The sequence below is a fragment of the Oncorhynchus mykiss genome, chromosome 12 (genome assembly GCF_057628025.1).
Source record: "Oncorhynchus mykiss isolate SJ-2025 chromosome 12, ASM5762802v1, whole genome shotgun sequence".
NCBI lineage: Eukaryota > Metazoa > Chordata > Actinopteri > Salmoniformes > Salmonidae > Oncorhynchus > Oncorhynchus mykiss.
Window position 1 is genome coordinate 55937501 of NC_143033.1, and position 26503 is coordinate 55964003.

The window sequence follows — 26503 nt, forward strand, 5'->3', positions numbered from 1 at the left end:
CGTCAGCAGACTGCCATTTAGCTGGAACGGGCGGTTGGTTCTTGGAGTCGGAACCTGTCAGGATGTTGCTCCATCTTTTCCCGCTGTCCAGGGAAGGGGTTCAGTAGCTCTCCGCCCTGGTCATGATCTCTATGACCTCCAGGTCAGCATCAGACAGCTGCCGGATGGTGATGCTTATGATGGAGTGGTTTGTGTATTTTTGTGTTCCGACCTCCTAGAGAGAGAGAGAGTGAGAGGAGAGAGAGAGGGGAGAGAGAGAGAAAGATAAGTAACTTGGACTCAACAAGATTTGAGAACTAATATAGTGTCTTAGCTCTAATATCAAAATATGTAGGCTACCTATTCTACCAGCTGTCACAGCCTCAAGTCAGAATTAGACCCATGTTTCTCAAATGTAACATTTCAAAGTTGTTCCAAACGTCAAAAGTGTTTAAGGTAAAGGCGTTACCTCAAAATTCTAAATATTAGTCATTAACCTGTTAGTGATCCCTTCGCGCGCCAATCCCTTTAGCGGGATCGATTTCACAACATCCAGAGCGCCAAATTCAAACTACAGAAATATCAATATTCAAGATTCACGACAATATAAGTGTAATACATCAAAATAAAGCTTAACTTCTTGTTAATCCAGCCGCAGTGTCAGATTTTAAAAAGGCTTTACGATGAAAGCAGACCATGCGATTATCTGAGGACAGCGCCCCGCATACAAACACATGAAATCACTTTCAACCAGGCAGGTGGCGACACAAAAGTCCGAAATAACGATATAATAAATGCCTTACCTTTGAAGATCTTCTTCTGTTAGCACTCCAAAATGTCCCAGAAACATCACAAATAGTCCTTTTGTTTGATAATGTCCTTCTTTATATCCCCAAAATGTCAATTTATTTGGTGTTTGATTCAGAAATACACCGGTTCCAACTCGCCCAACATGACTACAAAGTATCTAATAAGTTACTTGTAAACTTGGTCCAAACATTTCTCAATAACGTTCCTAATCCAACCTCAGGTATCCTAAAACGTAAATAATCTATAAAATTTAAGACGGGATAAACTGTTTCCGACACCAGATAAAAACAAGATGAAGCGCATTCCAGTTCACACGCACCAAACAGCAGAGTCCACATGGAGTGACACTTAAAAAGATCCTAAAAGAATAACATCAACCAATTTCTAAAGACTGACATCTAGTGGATGCAATAGGTACTGCAACCAGGTTCCTTTTAAATAGGGCTTCCCATAGAAAACCATTGGGAAATACTATGACCTCAATTTTTTTCCCCTGGGTGGTTTGTCCTCGGGGTTTTGCCTGCCAAATCAGTTATGTTATACTCACAGACATTATTTTAACAGTTTTCGAAACTTTAGCGTGTTTTCTATCCAAGTCTACCAATTATATGCATATCCTAGCTTCTGGGCCTGAGTAACAGGCAGTTTTCCTTGGGCATGCTTTTCATCCGGACGTGAAAATACTGCCCCCTATCCATAAAAAGTTTTAACTCTGAATGGTTAAGGTTTGGGATAGGCTTAAAACTAAAATATCAAAAACAACTTTCTATAGCTGATTTTGAACTTGCAGCCTTTACGATCGGAGGCAGATGCTTACACCTATCCCACATCCTCGTCCACAACGCCAAGCAAAACCGAAACCTACTTGAAGATAACAGCACACTCTGTTGCTCATAGTGGCCCGTTTCCACGTCATCTCCCTACATCCTGAGACATGGATGGACATCAAATACTAGCTTGTATCACGGGTGACCTGGCTGACTTATTTGTACAACAAACCTTGGATCCCAGTGTGTTAACTCCGACTGGTTCTCGGCTGTACCACACTGTCATCCGCGGAGACCACCCGCCTGGAATGTAGATAGAAGGCCGGAGCGTTTGCAACCATGTCATGTTCGTCATGTCTCGCTCCGATGGATCTTTAAGGTTCTTAGTGTGTTCGTTAAATTACAATTCAGATAGCACAGAGAAAACAAGATGCCCATTTTTGTGTCATATGCCTACCCGTGCTAAATAGGTTTTTCAGAATGGCTTAGAACACGTCTCAAACAATCACAATGCTTGTTTTGAGCAACCCGTTGTAGAACAAGTTGTTTATCAGGCACTGTAGTGTACAATTGCATGAGGATCACTGCTTGTCCAAACATGTTGTGTGCTCATGCTATTTGCAATGTAGGCTATTAGCCAAGTTTACTCTGTACTGTTGGAAATGTGTACTTAGTGTTTACCAGGCTTTTGATTACCGATTAACTGTGCATTTTGCTCTTCCTTTTTCCTCTATTGTAAATATACAGCCTGATCAATCTTTTAACCATTTTTGTCTTTCTTAGCATCTCACTTCTTTGTCCCTGTGTGTCTCCAGTGTGTGGCTGTGACCTGGCTCGTTCAGGTTTCTTCCAGAAGGGAGGAGAGTACATCTGTTCAGAGGACTACCAGCGCCTCTACGGTACCAAGTGTGACAGCTGTGGAGACTTCATCACAGGGGAGGTGGTCTCGGCGCTGGGGCGTACCTACCATCCCAAGTGTTTTGTCTGCAGCATGTGCAGGTAGGTACCGTGCAGAAACACACACACACACACACACAAACTCAGCAAAAAAAGAAATGTCCTCTCACTGTCAACTGCGTTTATTTTCAGAAAACTTAACATGTGTAAATATCTTTATGAACATAACAAGATTCAACAACTGAGACATAAACTGAACAAGTTCTACAGACATGTGACTAACAGAAATTGAATAATGTGTCCCTGAACAAAGGGGGTGGGGGGGGGGGGTTGAAATCAAAAGTAACAGTCCGTTTCTGGTGTGGCCACCAGCTGCATTAAGTACTGCAGTGCATCTCCTCCGCACTCCGCACCAGATTTGCCAGATTTGCCAGATCTTGCTGTGAGATGTTACCCCACTCCACCAATGCACTTGCAAGTTTCAAGACATTTCTGGGGGCAATGACCCTAGCCCTCACCCTCCGATCAGACAGGTCCCAGACGTGCTCAATGGGATTGAGATCTGGGTTCTTCGCTGGCCATGGCAGAACACTGACATTCCTCTTGCAGGAAATCACGTACAGAATGAGCAGTATGGCTGGCGGAATTGTCATGCTGGATGGTCATGTCAGGTTGAGCCTGCAGGAAGGGTACCACATGAGGGAGGAGGATAACTTCCCTGTAACGCACAGCGTTGGGATTGCCTGCAATGACAACAAGCTCAGTCCGATGATGCTGTGACACACCGCCCCAGACCATGACTGACCCTCCACCTCCAAATCGATCCCGCTCCAGAGTACAGGCCTCGGTATAATGCTCATTCCTTTTACGATAAACGCAAATCCAACCATCACCCCTGGTGAGACAAAACCGTGACTCGTCAGTGAAGAGCACTTTTTGCCAGTCCTGTCTGATCCAGCGATGGTGGGTTTGTGCCCATAGGCGACATTGTTGCCGGTGATGTCTGGTGAGGACCTGCCTTACAACAGGCCTGCAAGCCCTCAGTCCAGCCTCTCTCAGCCTATTGCGGACAATTTGAGCACTGATGGAGGGATTGTGCGTTCCTGGTGTAACTCGGGCAGTTGTTGTTGCCATCGTTTACCTGTCCCGCAGGTGTAATGTTCGGATGTACCGATCCTGTGCTGATGTTGTTACACGTGGTCTGCCACTGCGAGGACGATCAGCTGTCCGTCCTGTCTCCCTGTATCACTGTCTTAGGCTTCTCACAGTACGGACATAGGAATTTATTGCCCTGACCAAATCTGCAGTACTCATGCCTCCTTGCAGCATGCCTTAGGCATGTTCACGCAGGTGAGCAGGGACCCTGGGCATCTTTTTTTGTGTTCTTCAGAGTCAATAGAAAGGCCTCTTTAGTGTCCTAAGTTGTCATAACTGTGACCTTAATTGCCTACTGTCTGTAAGCTGTTAGTGTCTTAACCTCTTGAGTGTAGGGGGCAGTTTTTTGATGTTTGGATGAAAAACATACCCATTTGAAACTGCCTATTTCTCAGGCCCAGAATCTAGAATATGCATATAATTGTCAGATTAGGATATAAAACACAACATATTGTATGTCAGTATAACATAACTGATATTGCAGGTGAAAACCTGAGGAAAATCCAAAGTGGAAGTGCCTTCTATTTTGAAAGCTCCCTGTTCCATTGCATACCTTCCCTCCATTTAAAGGGATATCAACCAGATTCCTGGTCTGAACAGTCTTTAGACATAGTTTCAGCCTTTTATTCTGAAAAATTAGCGAGAAAGATCACATCGCGTCAGTGGATGGCTGCGTGCCAGCAGAGTTTTGCATGCGCGAGCAGCTTGGAGTAGACATTTTCTCTCTCTCCTATTGAAAAAGCTACAGTTCGGTTGAAATATTATCGATTATTTATTGTAAAAACAACCTGAGGATTGATTATAAAAAAATATTTACATGTTTCTACGAACTTTACGGATACTATTTGGAATTTTCGTCTACCCCATCGTGACCGCTCGAGCCTGTGGATTTCTGAACATAACGCGCCAACCAAATGGAGGTATTTTGGATCTAAAAATAATCTTTATGGAACAAAAGGAACATGAGTGCAAACATCCGAAGATCATCAAAGGTAAGCGATGCATTTTATTGCTTTTCTGACTTTCGTGACCAATCTACTTTGCTGCTAGCTGTTTCGAATGTTTTGTCTGCTGAGAGAGATGCCCTTACATAAACGCTTGGTTAGCTTTCGCCGAAAAGCTTTTTTGAAATGTGACACGCCAGGTGGATTAACAACAACCTAAGCTGTGTTTTGCTATATTGCTATATTTATTTCATTAAAATTGTATATTTTTAGTAATTTAATTTGGATTTGGCGCTCTGCAATTTAGGGATGGGTGCGCCAAGAACTAACAACCGTTCCACAGGTGCATGTTCATTAATTGTTTATGGTTCATTGAACAAGCATGGGAAACAGTGTTTAAACACTTTACAATGAAGATCTGTGAAGTTATTTGGACTTTTACGAATTATCATTGAAAGACAGGGTCCTGAAAAAGGGACGTTTCTTTTTTTGCTGAGTTTATGTAGAGTATATCCACCACATTGATCATTGCTGGCCCTTCGATGCACATCGGAGGCCAACGTTGTGCTGGATCATGGTTGATAAAATTATTGAGTTTACCATGGAGGCAACGAGTGGAGGAAAGTAGTGAATCATTTGTTTTATTGGGGATGCTGGCATGTAATCAGTGCTGAATAAAATTGATAAAGAAGAGAAATCAGCATAATCAGAAAACAAAGAAATGATCAGATGTTTCATCAGATCTTCATCAGATCTTCGAAGACAGGGAACAGTTCAGTGAGGGAGTGTTCTTTAGAGGAGAGAAAGGGACATGCAGCCTCTTGTTTCTGCTTGTCATGCTGGGAATCTAAGACCTCAGGGGTATTACAATGTCAAAAGCCCTCTCTCTGATTGTGTGGTTCACTGTCATTGTTTCAGAGTCTTTAGAGGGTTTTTGACGACTTTGTGGTTTCTTCTATATTGGTCTACTGGTTGAGATGACTCGGGATATTTAGTAGCAGGAGGATGTTAGTGAGGCCAGACACACACTGCAGCAGCATGGCCCAGAGAGAGAGAGGCCGTTTTGCATATGGTAGTAGTAATATGTGCACAGTATGTACAGTCGTGGCCAAAAGTTTATTATTTTCCACAAAGTTTGCACTGAAGTATAATTACAAGCATTTCATGAGTGTCAAAGGCTTTTACTGACAATTACATGAAGTTCATGCAAAGAGTCAATATTTGCAGTGTTGACCATTCTTTTTCAAGACCTCTGCAATCCGCCCTGGCATGCTGTCAATTCACTTCTGGCCCACATCCTGACTAATTTTCGCCCATTCTTGCATAATCAATGCTTGGAGTTTATCAGAATTTGTGGGTTTTGTTTGTCTACTCGCCTCTTGAGGATTGACCACAAGTTCTGAATGGGATTAAGGTCTGGGGAGTTTCCTGGCCATGGACCCAAAATATCAATGTTTTGTTCCCCGAGCCACTTAGTTATCACTTTTGCCTTATGGCAAGGTGCTCCATTATGCAGGAAAATGCATTGTTCATCACTGTTTCTGGATGGTTCGGAGAAGTTGCTCTCGGAGGATGTGTTGGTACCATTCTTTCATGGCTGTGTTCCATTCATGGCTTTGTTCTAAGGCAAAAGTGTGAGTGACCCCACTCCCTTGGCTGAGAAGCAACCCCACACATGAATGGTCGCAGGATGCTTTACTGTTGGCATGACACGGGACTGATGGTAGTGCTAACCTTGTCTTCTCCGGACAAGCGTTTTTCCGGATGCCCCAAACAATCGGAAAGGGGATTCATCAGAGAAAATGACTTTACCCCAGTCCTCAGCAGTCCAATCACTGTACCTTTTGCAGAATATCATTCTGTCCCTGATGTTTTTCCAGGAGAAAGGTGGCTTCTTTGCTGCCCTTCATGGCACCAGGCCATCCTCCAAAAGTCTTCGCCTCACCGTACGTGCAGATGTACTCACACCTGCCTGCTGCCATTCCTGAGCAAGCTCTGTACTGGTGGTGCCCCGATCCCGCAGCTGAATTAACTTTAGGAGACGGTCCTGGCGCTTGCTGGACTTTCTTGGGCATTCTGAAGCCTTCTTCACAACAATTGAACCGCTCTCCTTGACGTTCTTGATGATCCGATAAATGATTGATTTAGGTACAATCTTACTGGCAGCAATATCCTTGTCTGTGAAGCCCTTTTTCTGCAAATCAATGATGATGGCACTTGTTTCCTTGCAGGTATCCATGGTTGACAGAGGAAGAACAATGATTCTAAGCACCACCCTCCTTTTGAAACGTTCAGTCTGTTATTCAAACTCAATCAGCATGACAGAGTGATCTCCAGCCTTGTCCTCGTCAACACTCACACCTGTGTTAACGAGAGAATCACTGACATGATGTCAGCTGGTCCTTTTTTGGGGGATTCAGTTCATTTGCATGGCAAAGAGGGACTTTGCAATTAATTGCAATTCATCTGATCACTCTTCATAACATTCTGGAGTATATGCAAATTACCATCATACAAACTGAGGCAGCAGACTTTGTGAAAATGAATATTCGTGTCATTCTCAAAACTTTTGGCCACGACTGTACAACACAAATAACCACATACAAGTGAAGCCACATGCACCACCCCCACCCCCACACATACATACCCTACTGAAACAAGTTGACCTACTACCCCAGCTCCGCTGAAATTTTGACCTGAATTGTTTCCTCTAAGCCATTTTATTCATTTTTATTTGATTTATTATGTTATTTGTTTTGTTATTGTTCAAACACCCACACTCTCAACTGTCGTGTCTCTCTCTGATCTAGACTCTCTGTGTTGTGTGCCAAGGCAGACCTGGGTCTGGTTGGTTGGTGTAGGTGGCATGCTGTGTTGTACTATGGAATGCCCAGGTGGTCTGGGCAGGCAGGGGGTCACGCACGGTGGCAGCTGGCCGTAGCAGGTGGCACCAGCGCTGGGGTGGGTTTTAGAGTCTGACCCACAGTAACCTCCCCACCTAGGGCCCTGATAGGCTGAGGGCACTACTGCTTACATGGCTGTGTGTGTATGTCCCATGGTGCACAGATGTGTATGTTAATGAATGTGTTTTGCACTGTTTGCAATCTGTAGTTCAATGCTATTACATGCTGACCTGACACTGAATGGTGTTATGAGATGTAATTTGGGCACATGCTTGACAGTGATATGCAAGGTGATAGGGAATATACCACCATCAGTTGGCTAGTGAACCAGTAAATTATATTGAATGATGCTACTGAGTAGTCCATGTTTAAGGGTCATTAATCTTTACCAAAAATGTCCCTAATAGCTCTGCCTGCCCTGCTAGAGATGCTGACTCTTAGCTTTCGGTGGCGGCAGCGGAGCTGGCATTCCGCTCATGCAGTCAACAGTCACTACACGTAAAACACTCATCATCAACCACAGATCATCCCCACTTCTCCCAAACTTCACTATGTAGGGGGTAGGATGCGTTGTTTACGCAAGTACATTGGACAGTATTGTCTGTCGTTCATAGCACACTGCCTCGTCCTCAGCATGTTTGAAACAGCGCCTGCATCCCAAATGGGCCCTGGTCACAAGTAGTGCACTATCTAGGGAATAGGACACCATTTGGGACGAACCCGGTATGTTTGTTTCAATGTGCAGCATGAAGATCACCTCTGCTGGCCCAGTTTAGCTGCTGTGGCCAAGCGGGTGTGACGCATATTCCCCTGCATGCCTGGCTGCCGTGTGGCTGGATACAGGATCTATCCAATGGCCCATCATGACTCCAGGGAGGGTGGATATCTCTGTGAGCCTCCCTGTCACCGGATATTACCACTGAAGCCCACAGGGCCACCCTGTCAGCACACAACACACCAAAGAGATGGTGTGTGTGTGTGTGTGTGTGTGTGTGTGTGTGTGTGTGTGTGTGTGTGTGTGTGTGTGTGTGTGTGTGTGTGTGTGTGTGTGTGTGTGTGTGTGTGTGTGTGTGCGTGTGTGCTCAAACATACATGCATGTGGGAGTCGTGCGTGCGTATAATGAATGCAGAGCAGAGGTTGGGATTTGCCTTTTGAGTTGTAGCCCTAAATACCCATGCTGTCTGCTTTAGTATCTCCATGTGTCTTTTCTCTGTTTTGTTAAGAATCATTTGTCTTGGCGCCTTTCTTTGCAGGTTGTCTACATAGCAATATTGTTTATATAGGCTAGTTGTGTCACTGTCTCACAACCTATTACATTTGCATAAGTCTTCAATTTAGGTTGCTACGGTTCGGACAGGCCTACATTTGAAAGAGTTTGTCATACCTTTTCACGGTGATAGAGAAATGTGCAAATGGCGTTTTTTTAAAAACATTTTTTATTACATTTTTTTCCCTCCAATTTCCTGATATCAAAATGGTCTTGTCCCATCGCTGAAACTCCCGTACAGACTCGTGAGATGCAAAGATCGAGAGCCATGCGTCCTCCCGAAACACAATCCTGCTAAGCCGCACTGCTTCATGACAGACTGCTCGCTTAACCCAGAAGCCAGCCTCATCAATGTGTCGGAGGAAGCACCGTACACCTGGTGACCAAATTCAGCGTGCATGCACCTGGCCCGCCACAAGGAGCCGCAGGAGAGGAATGGGACAAGGACTTCCCGGCCGGCCAAACAATCCCCTATCCCGGACGAGGCTGCGACACAGTTTGGGATCAGAACTGGGTCTGTAGTGATGCCTCAAGCACTGCGATGCAGTGCCTTAGACCACTGCACCTCTCGGGAGGCCCTTTATTTCTCATTTTAAAGATTATACATACCATCAGGTAGAGGGTAAAAAATATAAGATCCCCTACCGCATCAACCCCACCCCAACCCCCCATGCTCCAACGAAGCCCCAACCCAACCCCCATGCTCCAACAGAGCCCCACCCAAACCCTCCATGCTCCCACAGACCCCTACCCCAACCCCCCATGCTCCAACAGAGCCCCACCCCAACCCCATACTTCAGAGCCCCACCCAAACCCCCCAACAGAGCCCCACCCTAACCCCCCATTCTTCATCAGAGCCCAACCCCAACCCCCCACTCTCCAACAAAGCCCCACCCAAACCCCCCATGCTTCAACAAAGCCCCACCCCAACCCTGCATGCTTCAACAGAGCCCCACCTCAGACCCCTATGCTCCAACAGACCCCTACTTCAACCCCCATACTCCAACACAGTCCCAACCCAACCCCCCATGCTTCAAATGAGCCCCAACCCCTCATGATTAACAAAAATCCCACCCCAAACCCCCCATGCTCCAACAGAGTCCCAACCCCCATTCTTCAACAAAGCCCCACCCCAACCCCCCATGCTCCAACAGAGCACCACCCCAACCCCCCATGCTTCAACATAGCCCCACCCCAACCCCCATGCTTCAACTGAGCCCCAGCCCCCCATGCTTCAACAAAGCCCCACCCAACCCCACCCCAACCCCCCATGCTTCAACAAAGCCCCACCCCAACCCCCCATGCTCCAACAGAGCCCCAACCCCCCATGCTTCAACAGAGCCCCACCTCAGACCCCTATGCTCCAACAGACCCCTACTCCAACCCCCATACTCCAACACAGCCCCAACCCAACCCCCCATGCTTCAACAGAGCCCCATACTAACCCCCATGGTCCACCAGAGCTCCACCCCTACCCCCCATGCTTCAAAAGAGCCCCACCCCTACCCCATCATGCTCCAACAGAGCCCAACCCCTACCCCCATGCTTCAACATAGCCCCACCCCAACCCCCATTCTCAACTGATCCCCAACCACCCATGTTTCAACAAAGCCCCACCCCAACCCCCATGCTCCAACAGAGTCCCACCCCAACCCTCCATGCTCCCACAGAACCCTACCCCAACCCCCCATGCTCCAACACAGCCCCACCCTAACCCCCCATGCTTCATCAGAGCCCCACCCTAACCTCCCATGCTTCAACAGAGCCCCACCCTAACCCCCAACAGAGCCCCACCAACCCCCCATTCTTCAAGAGAGCCCCACTCTAACCCCCATGCTCCAACAAAGCTCTACCCCTAACCCCGTGCTTCAACAGAGCCCCACTCATACCCCCATGCTTCAACAGAACCCCACCCCATCCCCCCCATTCTTCAACAGAGCCCCACCCCAACCCCCCATGCTTCAACAGAGCCCCACCCCAACCCCCCATGCTTCAATAGAGCCCCACCCTAACCCCATGCTCCAACAGAGCTCCACCCCTATCCCCATGCTTCAACAAAGCCCCACTCATACCCCCATGCTTTAACAGAACCCCACCCCAACCACCCATGCTTCAACAGAGCCCCACCCTAACCCCATGCTCCAACAGAGCTCCACCCCTATCCCCATGCTTCAACAAAGCCCCACTCATACCCCCACTCTTCAACAGAACCCCACCCCAACTCCCCATGCTCCAACAGAGCCCCACCCCAAACCCATGCTTTAACAGAGCCCCACCCCAACCCCCCATGCTCCAACAAAGCCCCACCCCAACCCCCCATGCTTCAACATAGCCCAACCCCAACCCCCTTGCTTCAACTGAGCCCCACCCCAACCCCCATGCTTCAACTAAGCCCCAACCCCCATGTTTTAACAAAGCCCCACCCCAACCCCCCATGCTCCAACAGAGCCCCACCCCAAGCCCCCATGCTCCAACACAGCCCCACCCCAACCCCCATACTTCAGAGCCCCACCCAACCCCCCATTGCCCCCCATTGTTCAACAGAGCCCCACCACAACCCCCCATACTTCCGAGCTCCACCCAAACCCCCCATGCTCCAACAGAGCCCCACTCTAACCCCCATTCTCCAACAAAGCTCCATCCCTACCCCAATTTTCAACAGAGCTCCACCCCTACCCCCATGCTTCAACAGAGCCGCACCCCAACCCCCCATGCTCTAACAGAGCACCACCCTTACCCCCATGCTTCAACAGAGCCCCACCCCATCCCCCCTTTCTTCAACAGAGCCCCACCCCAACCCCCCATGCTTCAACAGAGCCCCACCCCTATCCCCATTTTTCAATAAAGCCCCAACCCAACCCCCAATGCTCCAATAGAGCCCCACCCCAACCCACCATGCTTCAACAGAGCTCCACTCCTACCCCCATGCTTCAACAGTGCCCCACCCTATCCCCCCATTCTTCAACACAGCCCCACCCCAACCCCCCCATTGTTCAACAGAGCCCCACCCCAACCCCCCATACTTCAGTGCCCCACCCCAACCCCCCATGCTTCAACAGAGCCCCACCCCAACCCCCCATTCTTCAACATAGCACCACCCTAACCCCCATGCTCCAACAGAGCCCCACCCCTATCCCCATTCTCTAACAGAGCCCCACCCCAACCCCCCATGCTTCAACAGAGCTCCACTCCTACCCCCATGCTTCAACAGTGCCCCACCCTATCCCCCCATGCTTCAACACAGCCCCACCCCAACCCCCCAATGTTCAACAGAGGCCCACCCCAACCCCCCATACTTCAGAGCCCCACCCAAACCCCCCATGCTTCAACAGACACCCACCCCAACCCCCCATGCTTCAACAGAGCCCCACCCCAACCCACCATGCTTCAACAGAGCTCCACTCCTACCCCCATGCTTCAACAGTGCCCCACCCTATCCCCCCATTCTTAAACACAGCCCCACCCCAACCCCCCCATTGTTCAACAGAGCCACACCCCAACCCCCCATACTTCAGTGCCCCACCCCAACCCCCCATGCTTCAACAGAGCCCCACCCCAACCCCCCATTCTTCAACATAGCACCACCCTAACCCCCATGCTCCAACAGAGTTCCACCCCTATCCCCATTCTCTAACAGAGCCCCACCCCAACCCCCCATGCTTCAACAGAGCTCCACTCCTACCCCCATGCTTCAACAGTGCCCCACCCTATCCCCCCATGCTTCAACACAGCCCCACCCCAACCCCCCCATTGTTCAACAGAGCCCCACCCCAACCCCCCATACTTCAGTGCCCCACCCCAACCCCCCATGCTTCAACAGAGCCCCACCCCAACCCCCCATTCTTCAACACAGCCCCACCCCAACCCCCCAATGTTCAACAGATCCCCACCCCAACCCCCCATACTTCAGAGCCCCACCCAAACCCCCCATGCTTCAACAGAGACCCACCCCAACCCCCCATGCTTCAACAGAGCCCCACCACAACCCCCCATTTTTCAACAGAGCCCCACCCTAACCCCCATGCTTCAACAGAGCTCCGCTCCTACCCCCATGCTTCAACAGAGCCCCACCCCAACCCCCCATGCTACAACAGAGCCCCACCACAACCCCCCATTTTTCAACAGAGACCCACCCTAACCCCCATGCTTCAACAGAGCTCCGCTCCTACCCCCATGCTTCAACAGAGCCCCACCCCAACCCCCCATGCTTCAACAGAGCCCCACCACAACCCCCCATTTTTCAACAGAGCCCCACACTAACCCCCATGCTCCAACAGAGCTCCGCTCCTACCCCCATGCTTCAACAGAGCCCCACCCCATCCCCCCATGCTTCAACAGAGCCCCACCACAATCCCCCATGCTTCAACAGAGTCCCACCCTAACCCCCCATGCTTCAACAGAGCCCCACCACAACCCCCCATGCTTCAACAGAGCCCCACCCCATCCCCCCATGCTTCAACAGAGCCCCACTACAACCCCCAGTGCTCCAATAGAGCCCCACCCCAACCCACCATGCTTCAACAGAGCTCCACTCCTACCCCCATGATTCAACAATGCCCCACCCTATCCCCCCATTCTTCAACACAGCCCCACCCCAACCCCCCCATTGTTCAACAGAGCCCCAACCCTCCATACTTCAGTGCCCCACCACAACCCCCCATGCTTCAACAGAGCCCCACCCCATCCCCCCATGCTTCAACAGAGCCCCACCACAACCCCCCCATGCTTCAACAGAGCCCCACCACAACCCCCCATGCTTCAACAGAGCCCCACCACAACCCCACATGCTTCAACAGAGCCCCACCCCATCCCCCCATGCTTCAACAGAGCCCCACCCCATCCCCCCATGCTTCAACAGAGCCCCACCCAACCCCCCATGCTCTAACAGAGCACCACCCTTACCCCCTTTCTTCAACAGAGCCCCACCCCAACCCCCCATGCTTCAACAGAGCCCCACCCCTATCCCCATTTTTCAATAAAGCCCCACCCCAACCCCCAATGCTCCAATAGAGCCCCACCCCAACCCACCATGCTTCAACAGAGCTCCACTCCTACCCCCATGCTTCAACAGTGCCCCACCCTATCCCCCCATTCTTCAACACAGCCCCACCCCAACCCCCCCATTGTTCAACAGAGCCCCACCCCAACCCCCCATACTTCAGTGCCCCACCCCAACCCCCCATGCTTCAACAGAGCCCCACCCCAACCCCCCATTCTTCAACATATCACCACCCTAACCCCCATGCTCCAACAGAGCTCCACCCCTATCCCCATGCTTCAACAGAGCCCCACCCCAACCCCCCATTCTCTAACAGAGCCCCACCCCAACCCCGCATGCTTCAACAGAGCTCCACTCCTACCCCCATGCTTCAACAGTTTCCCACCCTATCCCCCCATGCTTCAACACAGCCCCACCCCAACCCCCCAATGTTCAACAGAGCCCCACCCCAACCCCCCATACTTCAGAGCCCCACCCAAACCCCCCATGCTTCAACAGAGACCCACCCCAACCCCCCATGCTTCAACAGAGCCCCACCACAACCCCCCATTTTTCAACAGAGCCCCACCCTATCCCCCATGCTTCAACAGAGCTCCGCTCCTACCCCCATGCTTCAACAGAGCCCCACCCCAACCCCCCATGCTTCAACAGAGCCCCACCACAACCCCCCATTTTTCAACAGAGACCCACCCTAACCCCCATGCTTCAACAGAGCTCCGCTCCTACCCCCATGCTTCAACAGAGCCCCACCCCATCCCCCCATGCTTCAACAGAGCCCCACCACAACCCCCCATGCTTCAACAGAGCCCCACCCTAACCCCCCATGCTTCAACAGAGCCCCACCACAACCCCCCATGCTTCAACAGAGCCCCACCCCATCCCCCCATGCTTCAACAGAGCCCCACCACAACCCCCCATGCTTCAACAGAGCCCCACCCCATCCCCCCATGCTTCAACAGAGCCCCACCACAACCCCCCATGCTTCAACAGAGCCCCACCACAACCCCCCATGCTTCAACAGAGCCCCACCACAACCCCCCATGCTTCAACAGAGCCCCACCCCATCCCCCCATGCTTCAACAGAGCCCCACCCCATCCCCCCATGCTTCAACAGAGCCCCACCCTAACCCCCATGCTCCAACAGAGCTCCGCTCCTACCCCCATGCTTCAACAGAGCCCCACCCTAACCCCCATGCTCCAACAGAGCTCCGCTCCTACCCCCATGCTTCAACAGAGCCCCACCCCATCCCCCATGCTCTAACAGAGCCCCACACTAATACCAGAAAAATAAACAAACAAACATAAAGTAAAGAAAATACAAGTGCAAATAATGATATCAATTCTTATTTGGGTTTGTTTAATAAGTTATGAAATTAGCTGCGTCCATGCCTTCTAGAAAGGATAAGAAAGTTTGGCAGATTATCATATTTAATTGCAGATCCTCTAACGGAATAATGTATTTTCTCTGCTTTTAAATGTTGCATGACTTCCTTTATCCACTGGCTAAAGATGTTTGTTTTGATGAATATTTTGGAAAGGGGCTCCGTCCTCGCTCTTTCATGTGCGAGCGTGTCTGTGTGTGTGTCTCCATGGAGAGTGACCTCCTAATCAGTATGAATGCGATTAGAACGGAGGTCTTGCCTTTGATGCCTTTTCTCTCTCATGTGCTACTAAAGAGAATCACATTGCCCTCCTTGACCAAATGAAGCGCCCTCTGCTCAAAGGTTTTTTATTTTATTTTTAGAAACCTTTTCTAAACATAATAGATTCCCAAATGCATGCGGGAATAATCACGTCTAATCTTCTTCAGTCACATCAAAGCATCATTAGTCTCATTGCTCAGCTGTTCAGTGTTGGGTAGTTAGTTAGTGATACATTAGCAAACACTTCCAGAATGGCTGTATAGAACGGTACCACTGCTGGGCTGTAGTCGTCTCTGCTCTGTCCTCCGGCAAGACCCTGGATTTCACTGTCATTGTTGAACAAAAGCAAATATGGCGCCCCCTGTAAAGGACACAAGCCTACTTCAGGATTTTCTCATGGATTTATTTTGAGCGTTTTTTTTAAGGAAGAATTTACTAAATGTATTATAATTGGACCACCAAAACAAGTACATTATGAAAAATTACCAAACACAAAATGTGCCGTTGTGTGAAATAATATTGCCTAGCTGTCATTACACAGTATACGTACTGTATGATGTTACAGGTTCAGCAGAATACATGTCTGATGTCTTCTTTTGTCTTGTCTCCCAGAAAGCCTTTCCCTATCGGAGATAGGGTGACCTTCTGTGGGAAGAAGTGTGTCTGTCAGCAGTGCTCTCATTCGCTGGTCAGCAGCGAGCCGGTCAAGATCCACGGACCCAGCCGTAAGTCTCCATATCAGAATAACCTTCTCATAACACTTGGTCCTCAGCTGGACTTAACACGTTCAGTGTCATACAGCAATGGTCCCATAGGACAAGGCTCCAGCACACCGCACCTCTCAGTGGAATCACTATATCCTGATGATGACCTCATGAATTTCTGATGCAATAGTAGTATCTGTAGATTCATCTGCGACAAAAGCACATACAGGAGATGCAAAGACCAGATCTCAACATACAGTAGGACCCCCCCAACAGATCTCAACATACAGTAGGACCCCCCCAACAGATCTCAATATACAGTAGGACCCCCCCACCAGATCTCAACATACAGTAGGACACCCCCACCAGATCTCAACATACAGTAGGACCCCCCCACCAGATCTCAACATACAGTAGGACCCCCCCCCACCAGATCTCAACATTCAGTAGGACCCCCCCACCAGATCTCAACATACAGTAGGACCCTCCCACCAGATCTCAACATACAGTAGGACCCCCCCACCAGATCTCAACATACAGTAGGACCCCCCCACCAGATCTCAACATACAGTAGGACCCCCCCACCAGATCTCAACATACAGTAGGACCCCCCCACCAGATCTCAACATACAGTAGGACCCCCCCACCAGATCTCAACATACAGTAGGACCCCCCCACCAGATCTCAACATACAGTAGGACCCCCCCCCCCCCCCCCCCACCAGATCTCAACATACAGTAGGACCCCCCCACCCATCATATAACCAGTGCATACGGTTGTTAATCATGTTAATCACCCCACTACTACAGTCCCATTAAATCTTCATTGAGTTGTGTGTAGAGATTTCATGATGTACATCGGACACACTACAGGGCTAAGTGGGTGACGGGCTTGATATCACATATCACATCAATCAATAATATCTCTCATCTGCAAATGACTGCTATCAATCTACCTGGCAACAGACACATGCTTTGATATAGCTCCAGCTCCAGTCACAGTGCGATCAGGCAGACATGGGCTCCTGGTAGGCCGTCGTTGTAAATAGGAATTTGTTCTTAACGGACTTGGCTAGTTAAATAAAGGTTAAATAAATAAATAAAATGACCTAAATGAATGGGAGCTTTGATTACGAAACAACTTCCCTGCTCGGCATCTGGTGTTTTTTGTTTTAATGGCTATCTATAAGACATGAATAAATGAAATTGTCGACACAATATCCCACGGTTATGACCTAAAATAGATGATAATGTCTGCCTTAGTTTGACTGGCAATATAAGGTATTTGAACTGAGTCTCCCAGGATCCAGGCGGACTGGTACAGTGCCTACCTGCCCTGAGGGAGTGGTGTTGTGTTGGCCACCTTGCCCTGTCCAGATGGCTGCCCTGTCCATGTGTCACCAGGTGGAAATACGGCCCGCCTGTCCAGCAAAGCCATTTCCCTATGGTTATTAACTGGAAGATCCGGTTTTATCTGAGAACAGCCAGAGTGTTAAACGCTCAGTATGGGTGTGGATGTGCCAGGCAGAGTAGCCCTGACAAACAGCACTGAGCCAGAGTGGTGAGAAACGCCTGTTAATCAAACAGCCCGTACAGCAGTCAACAGAGTCACATCAAATGAGGACTGAGGAGCCCTGGGTGTGTCCGTTGTGACCTGAGACTGGAGTGTGAAAAATGTACAGGCATGACCGAATGTTTGTGGAGTGTAAAGGATGATGCATTCAGTGTAGGTGAGTTTGGAGTAGGACTCTCCATCTCTCTCTCTGGGAGGAGAGCAGGAGTGGGGGACAGACGAGACGTCGAGCTTAAATGATCACAAATGGGAGCCCGACCCTTTTCCAACGTTTACTGTCATGTATCTTGCCCTGGAGGCAGAACTGAGCGATTTCTGCTAGAGAGGCCAACTGCAAAGTCAAAATTGGCTATATCGTAAAAATGGATTAGAACAGCAATTTATTTCAGGTTAGGCATTAGGGTTAGCGATGTGGTTAAGGTTAGGGTTAGGTTTAAAATGCAGTTTTGCCTCCAGGGCAAGATTAATGACAATAAATTCATCCTTCCCCCATCACGGCCATGAATCATTGTCTGCCATAACTCCCTCTGCTCTGCTCTGCTCCTCTCTGCCCACTCCTATCCTCCACTCACTACACCCACAGCCTCCAGTAGAGCTACTTGATGCTCTAGACTGTATCTGTACTGGATAGTACATCACATCCGATCTGATGCACATTTGTGATTCCTTACCGGAGAGAATACATGTTTGGTTCAATGTTGTTTTAGCCCCATCTTGCCGCTCTTCCACTTTGATTCTCTGTTCATCTCAATCTCTCTCTCTCTCTGTCTCTCTGTCTGTCTGTCTGTCTCTCTCTCCCTCTCTCTCTCTCTCTCTGTCTCTCTCCCTCTCTCTGTCTCTCTGTCTGTCTCTCTCTCCCTCCCTCCCTCCCTCCCTCCCTCCCTCCCTCCCTCCCTCCCTCCCTCTCTCTCTCTCTCCCTCTCTCTCTCTCTCTCTCTCCCTCCCTCTCCCTCCCTCCCTCCCTCCCTCCCTCCCTCCCTCCCTCCATCTCACATCCCCACACCAGCACACTCGCATATTGGAGGCTTATTTTAATGTGAATTCAGTGGTGTATGAAATATTTAAAAAGGCGTCTCTCTCTCTCTCTTCTCTCTTTCTTTCTCTCTCTCAGACTGTGCGGGTTGTAAGGAGGAGATCAAACATGGACAGTCCCTACTGGCCCTGGATAAGCAGTGGCATGTCAGCTGCTTCAAGTGTCAGACCTGTGACACTGTGCTGACCGGGGAGTACATCAGCAAGTAGGTGCACTCTGTGGTAACATCACAATACCAGTAAAGTACTAGTAGTATATAGTATAGCAATAGTAAACAGAAGAATCTTCCTACATACATGTATACTGCACTGCACATTTACTGCACACATAGCCGCGACATGCCATCCATGGACTGTGTCCATCTGTTATAATGGACTGTTATCATTGTGTCTTTTGACTAATTGAAAAAAAGACTAGCTACTGACTGTACTGCGTGTGTGTTTATCTCTGTGTGTGCGTGTGTGTGTGTGTGTGTGTGTGTGTGTGTGTGTGTGTGTGTGTGTGTGTGTGTGTGTGTGTGTGTGTGTGTGTGTGTGTGTGTGTGTTTTCTCAGGGATGGTATTCCGTACTGTGAGACTGACTACCACGCTCAGTTTGGCATCCAGTGTGCAACCTGTATCAGATACATCAGTGGCAGAGTGCTTGAGGTGAGTCTGTCTGTCTGTATGTCTGTCTGTCTGTATGTCTGTCTGCCTGCCTGTCTGTCTGCCTGTCTGCCTGACCGACCATCTGAGACCTCATCTCACACTGCTTCCTACCGCTCACTAATTATAAACCAATGACAAACTTCACCACAAAGCGTTGATTTATGAATGAGACATCAGCGTCAATCTTTTCATTAAGTGTGTATCGTGCCTATTCATTACCTCACAGACGAGACAGCAGTTTTGAAATCTTGGCATCGGATCTAATTTTAAAGAAACAAACGTTGACAGACATAGAGGGGAAGTGAAAATCAACCTCTTGTTTTGTCCTCTTGATATGAACCACATTAAATAAGTAAAGTACTCTGGTATTTCTTAGAGATCATACTAAAGAATACAAATGAACAAAACACTATGACACCATCATTGCAAGTCATAATGTCCATGCATGTGATTAGTGCTTTTGAGTTGAAATCAATCCAGGCTCCTTGAATGCGCTGAGTGCAGACAAGAGAGCAAATGTATTCAGACTGCGTGCCGTCACGGCTCTAAAAATAGAGAGGCTTTTAATGCTCTGTCATCATGGCTAAACATGAGGGCCTCTGACAACCCCTGCACCTTAAGGTGGGACACTGTAACACACACACACACACGCACACACACACACACACACACACACACACACACACACACACACACACACACACACACACACACACACACACACACACACAAATGATCCAAGATGACTCAACTGGCACGCTTTCCATCTCTTTGTGGTGTTCGAACTAACTGTTTTAAACTTGTAGCGCTATACTGTATTTGTATGTGATGATTGAGGTTCTTTGTCTTACTGCTAGAATCCATCCAGAATCATTTCAGTCCCAAAAGAGAAGCGTAATGGGTGTATTGGTGCTGCTCGTTTTGTGTTTTTCTGTAGGCGACTGTAGAATATGCAATATACACTAAACAGATATCTGCTCTGCTAAAATGACATTTCATTTTAGAGGGACATTTTGTAAAATACTGGAATCTTCTCCTCTCTGCACCGGATCAGATGTGCCTGTCATTTTCTATGAGTAGTCTGTGAACTTTGAATCTACTGGCGTGTGTGTATACGACATTGTGAAAGGCACACCTTGGCCACACAGTGGCTAATTGAAACGGACTTAATCACTGAGTGATTATGAAATTGCTTTGGAAGAGAGTGGAATTTGAGTGTCCAATTACTGGAGCTGTGTCTGAGTAGCATCCATCACTTACATGCCTTTTCTCCTCTTTCTCTTTTTCCATCTTCTCACCTCCGCGCCTTAAATCACCTGGGCTGGAACCATCTTATATCTTCTGAAATCCACTCCCAATGATGCCTTTTTCTCTCACTCTCTTTCCCTCTCTCTTTCCCTCTCTCTTTCCTTCACTCTTTCTCTCTCTTGATCTCTCTCTTCGTCCCTCCCTCCCTCTCACTCTCTCTCAATTCAATTCAAAGGGCTTTATTGGCATGGGAAAAATATAATAAACAAAAGTGAAATAATCAATCAAAAATGTACAGTAAACATTACACTCACAAGTTTCAAAGGAATAGACACATTTCAAATGTCATAGTATGGCTACAGTATGTACAGTGTTATAATGATGTGCAAATAGATAAAGTACAAAAGGGAAAATAAATAAACAAATATGGGTTGAATTTACAATGGTGTTTGTTCTTCACTGGTTGCTCTTTTCTCCTCTCTCTCTCTCTCTGCCCCGCTCTCTCTCTCTCTATCTGCCCCTTTCTCTATCTGCCCCTCTCTCTCTGCCCCTCTCTCTATCTGCCCCTCTCTCTCTTTCTCTCTCTCTGCCCCGCTCTCTCTCTCTCTCTCTCTCTCTCTCTCTCTATCTGCCCCTCTCTCTCTCTGCCCCTCTCTCTATCTGCCCCCTCTCTCTTTCTCTCTCTCTCTTTCTCTCGCTCGCTCTCTCTCTCCCGCTCGCTCTGCCCCTCTTTCTCTCTCCCTCTCGCTCTGCCCCTCTTTCTCTCTCCCTCTCTCTTTCTGCCTCTCTCCCCCTCTTTCTCTTTCGTTCTCTCTCTGTCTCTCTTTCTCTCTCTGTCTCTCAGGCAGGAGGAAAGCACTACCACCCCACCTGTGCCCGTTGTTCCCGCTGTCAGATGATGTTTACAGAAGGAGAGGAGATGTACCTTACAGGTAAGTAAAGGCTCTTTTCCTGTCGACGATAATAACATGATGTGCTGTATCATTAACTTTAATGCACTTTGATGGTGAGCCCTATTCACTTGTGCAATTCAGTGGTAATTTGCTCTTGGGTGATAATAACCCTTCCCTAAAATAACACAAAGTAACATCCATTCTCTAAAATGGATTTCCAGACATCATGCACTTCCAAAACTCAGTATAGGTTGAATAGGTCAAACTCCTCAGTTGGCCTGCCATTAGTTTGAATTATGACAGTTTCATAAACAGTCTCCCACCATTATTGATCACAGCGATACTGTACATAATTGAATAGACTGGCCTTAACTGACTCTTCTACAGAGCCTCTGATGGCCACTCAATACAGTACACTCTGTTCAGCTACTATAGCTCACTGTGAAGAAGGTTAAAGTGGTCTGCCTGGCTTCTCATCGCCCGTTAGCTCCATCATTATATGCAGTCTTTGTCCCAGAGGCCACCCTATTCTCTATATAGGGTACTACTGGTCAAAAGTAGTGCACAGACAATCAGACAATGCTAACCCATGCTACTCCACATTATTAACATGCTACTCTGAATCACGGCGAGACTGCTAACACACAACATTAGCATATTGTAACACAAGCGCATGCAGCCCCCAAGGTTATGTTTCCCCTGGATGGTTAATTTAAGAGGGGGCATCAAGGAGGGCTGAGTGATCGGGGCTCAGGGAGCTACTCAATTACCAGCCACATAACAAAGGCCAGTGAATCAATCCAACACACTCTGACGGCATGGCTGGACTGAGAAGTGGCAAATTGTTAAAGGTAGAGATTGATCCTACAGAGCATGCCATGTGGCCGGCCTCCCCTATTGCTTCTGCCCCTGATATTCACTACATATGTCAACACCGCAGCAAGCGGCCCAGCTGTGCAACACTGAAAGTTCCTCAACAACATTAAAGGAAAATTCCACCCAAAAACTATATTTTGGTATTTGTTTCATTAGTCCATTGTATATAGTCCTTAAATGATTTGAATGTCAGCAAAAAAGTTTTTCAAGATACAGTATATAACTTTCAAAACACAGAAATACAGCCGGTATGATACATTTTGCATCACATGATGCAAAACGCATAATATGTTTTCCTTTAACCTGCTGGAGGTAGAAAGAAGCCTTTCAGGTGTTAGAAGAAATTATCCAACAAAATTCTAGCTATCATACTGGGCATAAAATACAACGGCTACAGCTGCCCCAATCTGCCCTCCCTGCAAACATATCGGGAAAACCTGAACGTAGAGTTTGCAAAGACCCTCCTCAATCCGGCCCCCTACCACCAAGTGCTGTCCCCGAACACAGCTCCATCTCTCGTCGTGTTACCCGGTCCTCAACAATGTTGAAACCCATCAGGTGCAGAAACAAGCGCGACCAAAGCAGCACGATGCCATACGTGACAATGCTGCTCAACCATTAAGCTATGGACTACCACTCCTGTCTTACCCTCAGCACTGACGGTTTTCCGAAATATATCTATTTTAAGTTGTAGTTTTTATTGTGTTGATGATTTTCTTGTGCACGGTGTATTTATGTAAATTGTGTCAAATAATTCAGCATCGGCTGCCAATGATACTTTGTCATTTCGAATTTGTGAAGAAGAAAAAAAACATTCTATGGAGCCTTTGTTCTGATTTGTCTCTGCCTGAAGGCTGCTACCTCTCAGGTTTAGCTATTTAGATAGTGTAGCTACAGTATTTCTACCTATTTCCCAAGTGGGTTGAAAAGCATTCTTTATTATTATTGTTTTTTAAAGTTTAATGCATTTTTGTAAAAGGTTAATGCATTTAAGTTGATGCGAATTAGATATATTTCCTGTAACCCTTCATTCACAATTAGGGTTACCGAGGTTGTGTTAGGAAACCTGGGGAGGAGACTTCCTCTCACAACATTCATGCAGGAAGTTTTGAAGGGGTCTAACTATCGATTGAGGGAGATAGGCCTAGGTGCTGTTGAGCGTCAAATGCATGGTGGGTGGACTATTGATTCCCACAGATCGTGCTGTAGGCCTATCTATGGCTGTGCTCGATTTATAGGACTGATATTAACTGTAGATTGTAAGCATGACATCCTAATTGAATTGACTGGAGGCCAAATGCTGCATTCTGTACCGGCTTCCCGCAATGCTTCTGATGTGGAACGTGATATCCAGGCAGGCAGCCACTCAGTCCCGCGTACAGTAACAGTGGTGTATCGCCCTAGAGCCTGGGGAAACCGGATGTATGAGAGGAAGTACCTGGTACTCTCTCATTATCATTATTTGTTAATATGCACTGAGGAGTACTGAGGAGGAGCATGACATTAGTGGTTTAGTGTTTCCATCCCTCCCAGGAAGAACTAGAATGAGATAACATTTTAGTCTATCTCGCTGTGTGTGTGTGTGTGTGTGTGTGTGTGTGTGTGTGTGTGTGTGTGTGCGTGTGCGTGTGCGTGTGTGTGTGTGTGTGTGCGCACGTGTGTGTGTGCGCGTGTGTGTGAAAAAGCGCGGGCGAGAGAGAGAGAGTGAGAGCGGAAGGGGAGAGAGAGGGAAAAGAGAGAGGGAGAGTTACGACTTCAGCTTCCAAGCCTCTCTCAGATATGTACTCTAGGTCACCTTTGATGTATGGCTGTTGTTGAGAAGTGCTGATCTACTGACACATGCGTTTGATCGGTGTGTGTTAAAAAGTTTACGAACACGAGACACTGTAAAAACATTTCTGAGCTGTGAGCTTCAGAAGAACTGTGGCCTTCTACTCCAGTCTTCAATAATGAAAAGCACCCCGGTGGTTTTACAGTATTGTAATTGCAATAGCTGTTGTGTGGTGGAATGAATGAAGTTATTTTTCATTTTTTTCAGCCATATGTTTGATTGCGGATGTGTCCCCGCTACAGGTTCCGAGGTGTGGCATCCCATGTGTAAACAAGCAGCACGGCTGGAGAGGAAACTCAGGGTGAGTAGAACCCTGTGTCTCTGTCTCCCTTCCTGTTAGTAACACTTTGACCTCAACTATAAAACGCCACTATTACACTACTATATCCGCCTAGAAACTCCTGCAGTTTAGTCCGAACTGAATCCCTCGCGTTCCTATTCTTGGACTAAGATGACATTGTCAGGCTGGGGGTATAATCACGTAGCCTCGCGGTAGGGAGAGGATCGGAGGTAAATGCAGGGGTGTTGGCCTCTGCAGGCTTACTCTGACACACATGGTGCGCGTGTGTGCGTGTGTGTTTGTTCCCACAGTTAAGACGTACCTCTGAGGCCTCCATTTCCCCCCCTGGCTCCAGCATCGGTTCCCCGAGCCGCGTCATCTGTGTGAGTAGTCTGTCGCCAAGGCATCGCCATGGTTACTTGTTTACATGTACACCTTCTGTTGGCTGCCAGCCTGTCTTGGAGGCGTAGCCCCCTTTGCAGGACCTGTCACTCAGAGCCATCAGTCATTCACATGGTTCGACAGTCCACCATGTGCGGTTGTGTGTTTATGTCATGGTTTGCTTCAAGTGCTTCAGGTGTTTGTATGTCTGTTTGAGACAACGGTGTTTGTTATATCCAATGTATTATTGATGTATGTTTAAAGTAGGTTCACATACTTTCTCCATTGTTGACTGTTGCACTGTGAAGCTGACATTCGGTATACTATTTATTCCACTGTAGAGGAAAGCAACCATGGTAAAGATCTTGTTTAGAGACATCTGCTGTCGTTGAGTTGAGTGTGTGCTGAGCCTAAAGAGGTCCTTTAAATTATCAATAAAACGTCACACTACGGTGCCAAGCGTTCGATTTGGCTGCTGGGGAGCAAGGAGAACCCCGGCTCCGCACAAAACCATTGACAACCACGTGCCGTTTTCAAGGGGATTGTTAAATAAATGTTAGAACTATTTGGTTTTAATATCATCACCTCATGAAGAGAATAGTCAGAACTACATATTTCCACATGATTCCACATTTAGCTCTATTACCATAGTTACACAGTAAGTAACTGTATGCTTTTCAGTTGATCATGCAATTTCAGATACGTGAGGGTAGCCTATCCATTTGACATGTAGCTAGCTAGCTAGCTAATCAAACAACGTGCCATTTAGCTTGCTTCATCAGAGATTAAGCTTTTGGAAAGAGCTTGAATTCGGTAAGTCCTTGTCCTGGTAAAGTTGTCAGTCGGACTACTGTCATCACCACTATAGATGGCTGCCACGCCCTGACCTTAGTATTCTTTGTTTTCTTTATTATTTTGGTTAGGTCAGGGTGTGACATGGGTGATGTTTGTGTTTTTGTACTGTCTAGGGGTTTTGAATGTTTCTGGGGGTGTATACTATCTAGGTGTTTATGTATGTCTATGGTTGCCTAGATTGGTTCTCAATTGGAGGCAGCTGTTTATCGTTGTCTCTGATTGGGAACCATATTAAGGCAGCCATCTTCTTTGGGTATTTCATGGGTTATTGTCTATGTGTTAGTTGCCTGTGTCAGCACTATAATTAGCGTCTTGTTTGTTTATGTGTTTCTTCGTCGTCATTAAAGTAACATGTTCATATCACGCTGCGCCTTGGTCTCCTCCATTCAACGAACGTGACAATGGCAAGCAAATGAAACTATATTTGGATATAGCCATCTCATTTATCCACTCAAAGTTAGCTTGTTAACTAGTCAAATTGATCCTTTCATAGCCAGTTAGACAATTCGTGGTCCATCAATCAATGCAACCTATCATGTCTGTAAGCAAAAATTGGGATTAAACACTCTTTATAACAATGTAAAAAACGGTGATGTTTGCTAACTTCGCTAGTTAGGCCTAATTGGATACAAAATTATATTAGGGGGCCTCCCGAGTGGCACAGTGATCTAAGGCACTGCATTGTTTGCAGCGTCACTATAGCCAGGCTGTGTCACAACCGTCCGTGACCGTGCTGCACACAATTGGCCCATCGTCGTCAGTTCGGTGAGGGTTTGGCCAGGGGGGGCTTTAATTAGCTCATAAAATAAACGGCCCTT

General features: G+C 47.8%; 1 protein-coding gene across 16 annotated transcripts in view; it reads left to right on the forward strand.

Moving 5' to 3' along the window:
• Positions 1-26503, forward strand: part of LOC110537795 (actin-binding LIM protein 3) — a 128677-nt gene that overhangs the window by 64163 nt on the left and 38011 nt on the right. For all 16 annotated transcript variants that reach the window (XM_090192806.1, XM_090192807.1, XM_036937825.2 and 13 more), the window contains exons 3-9: positions 2372-2555; positions 15978-16090; positions 18753-18879; positions 19228-19321; positions 21414-21501; positions 24412-24470; positions 24761-24832. In XM_090192806.1, coding sequence (XP_090048932.1) covers positions 2372-2555; positions 15978-16090; positions 18753-18879; positions 19228-19321; positions 21414-21501; positions 24412-24470; positions 24761-24832 — 737 coding nt within the window. The remainder of the gene's footprint in view (positions 1-2371; positions 2556-15977; positions 16091-18752; positions 18880-19227; positions 19322-21413; positions 21502-24411; positions 24471-24760; positions 24833-26503) is intronic.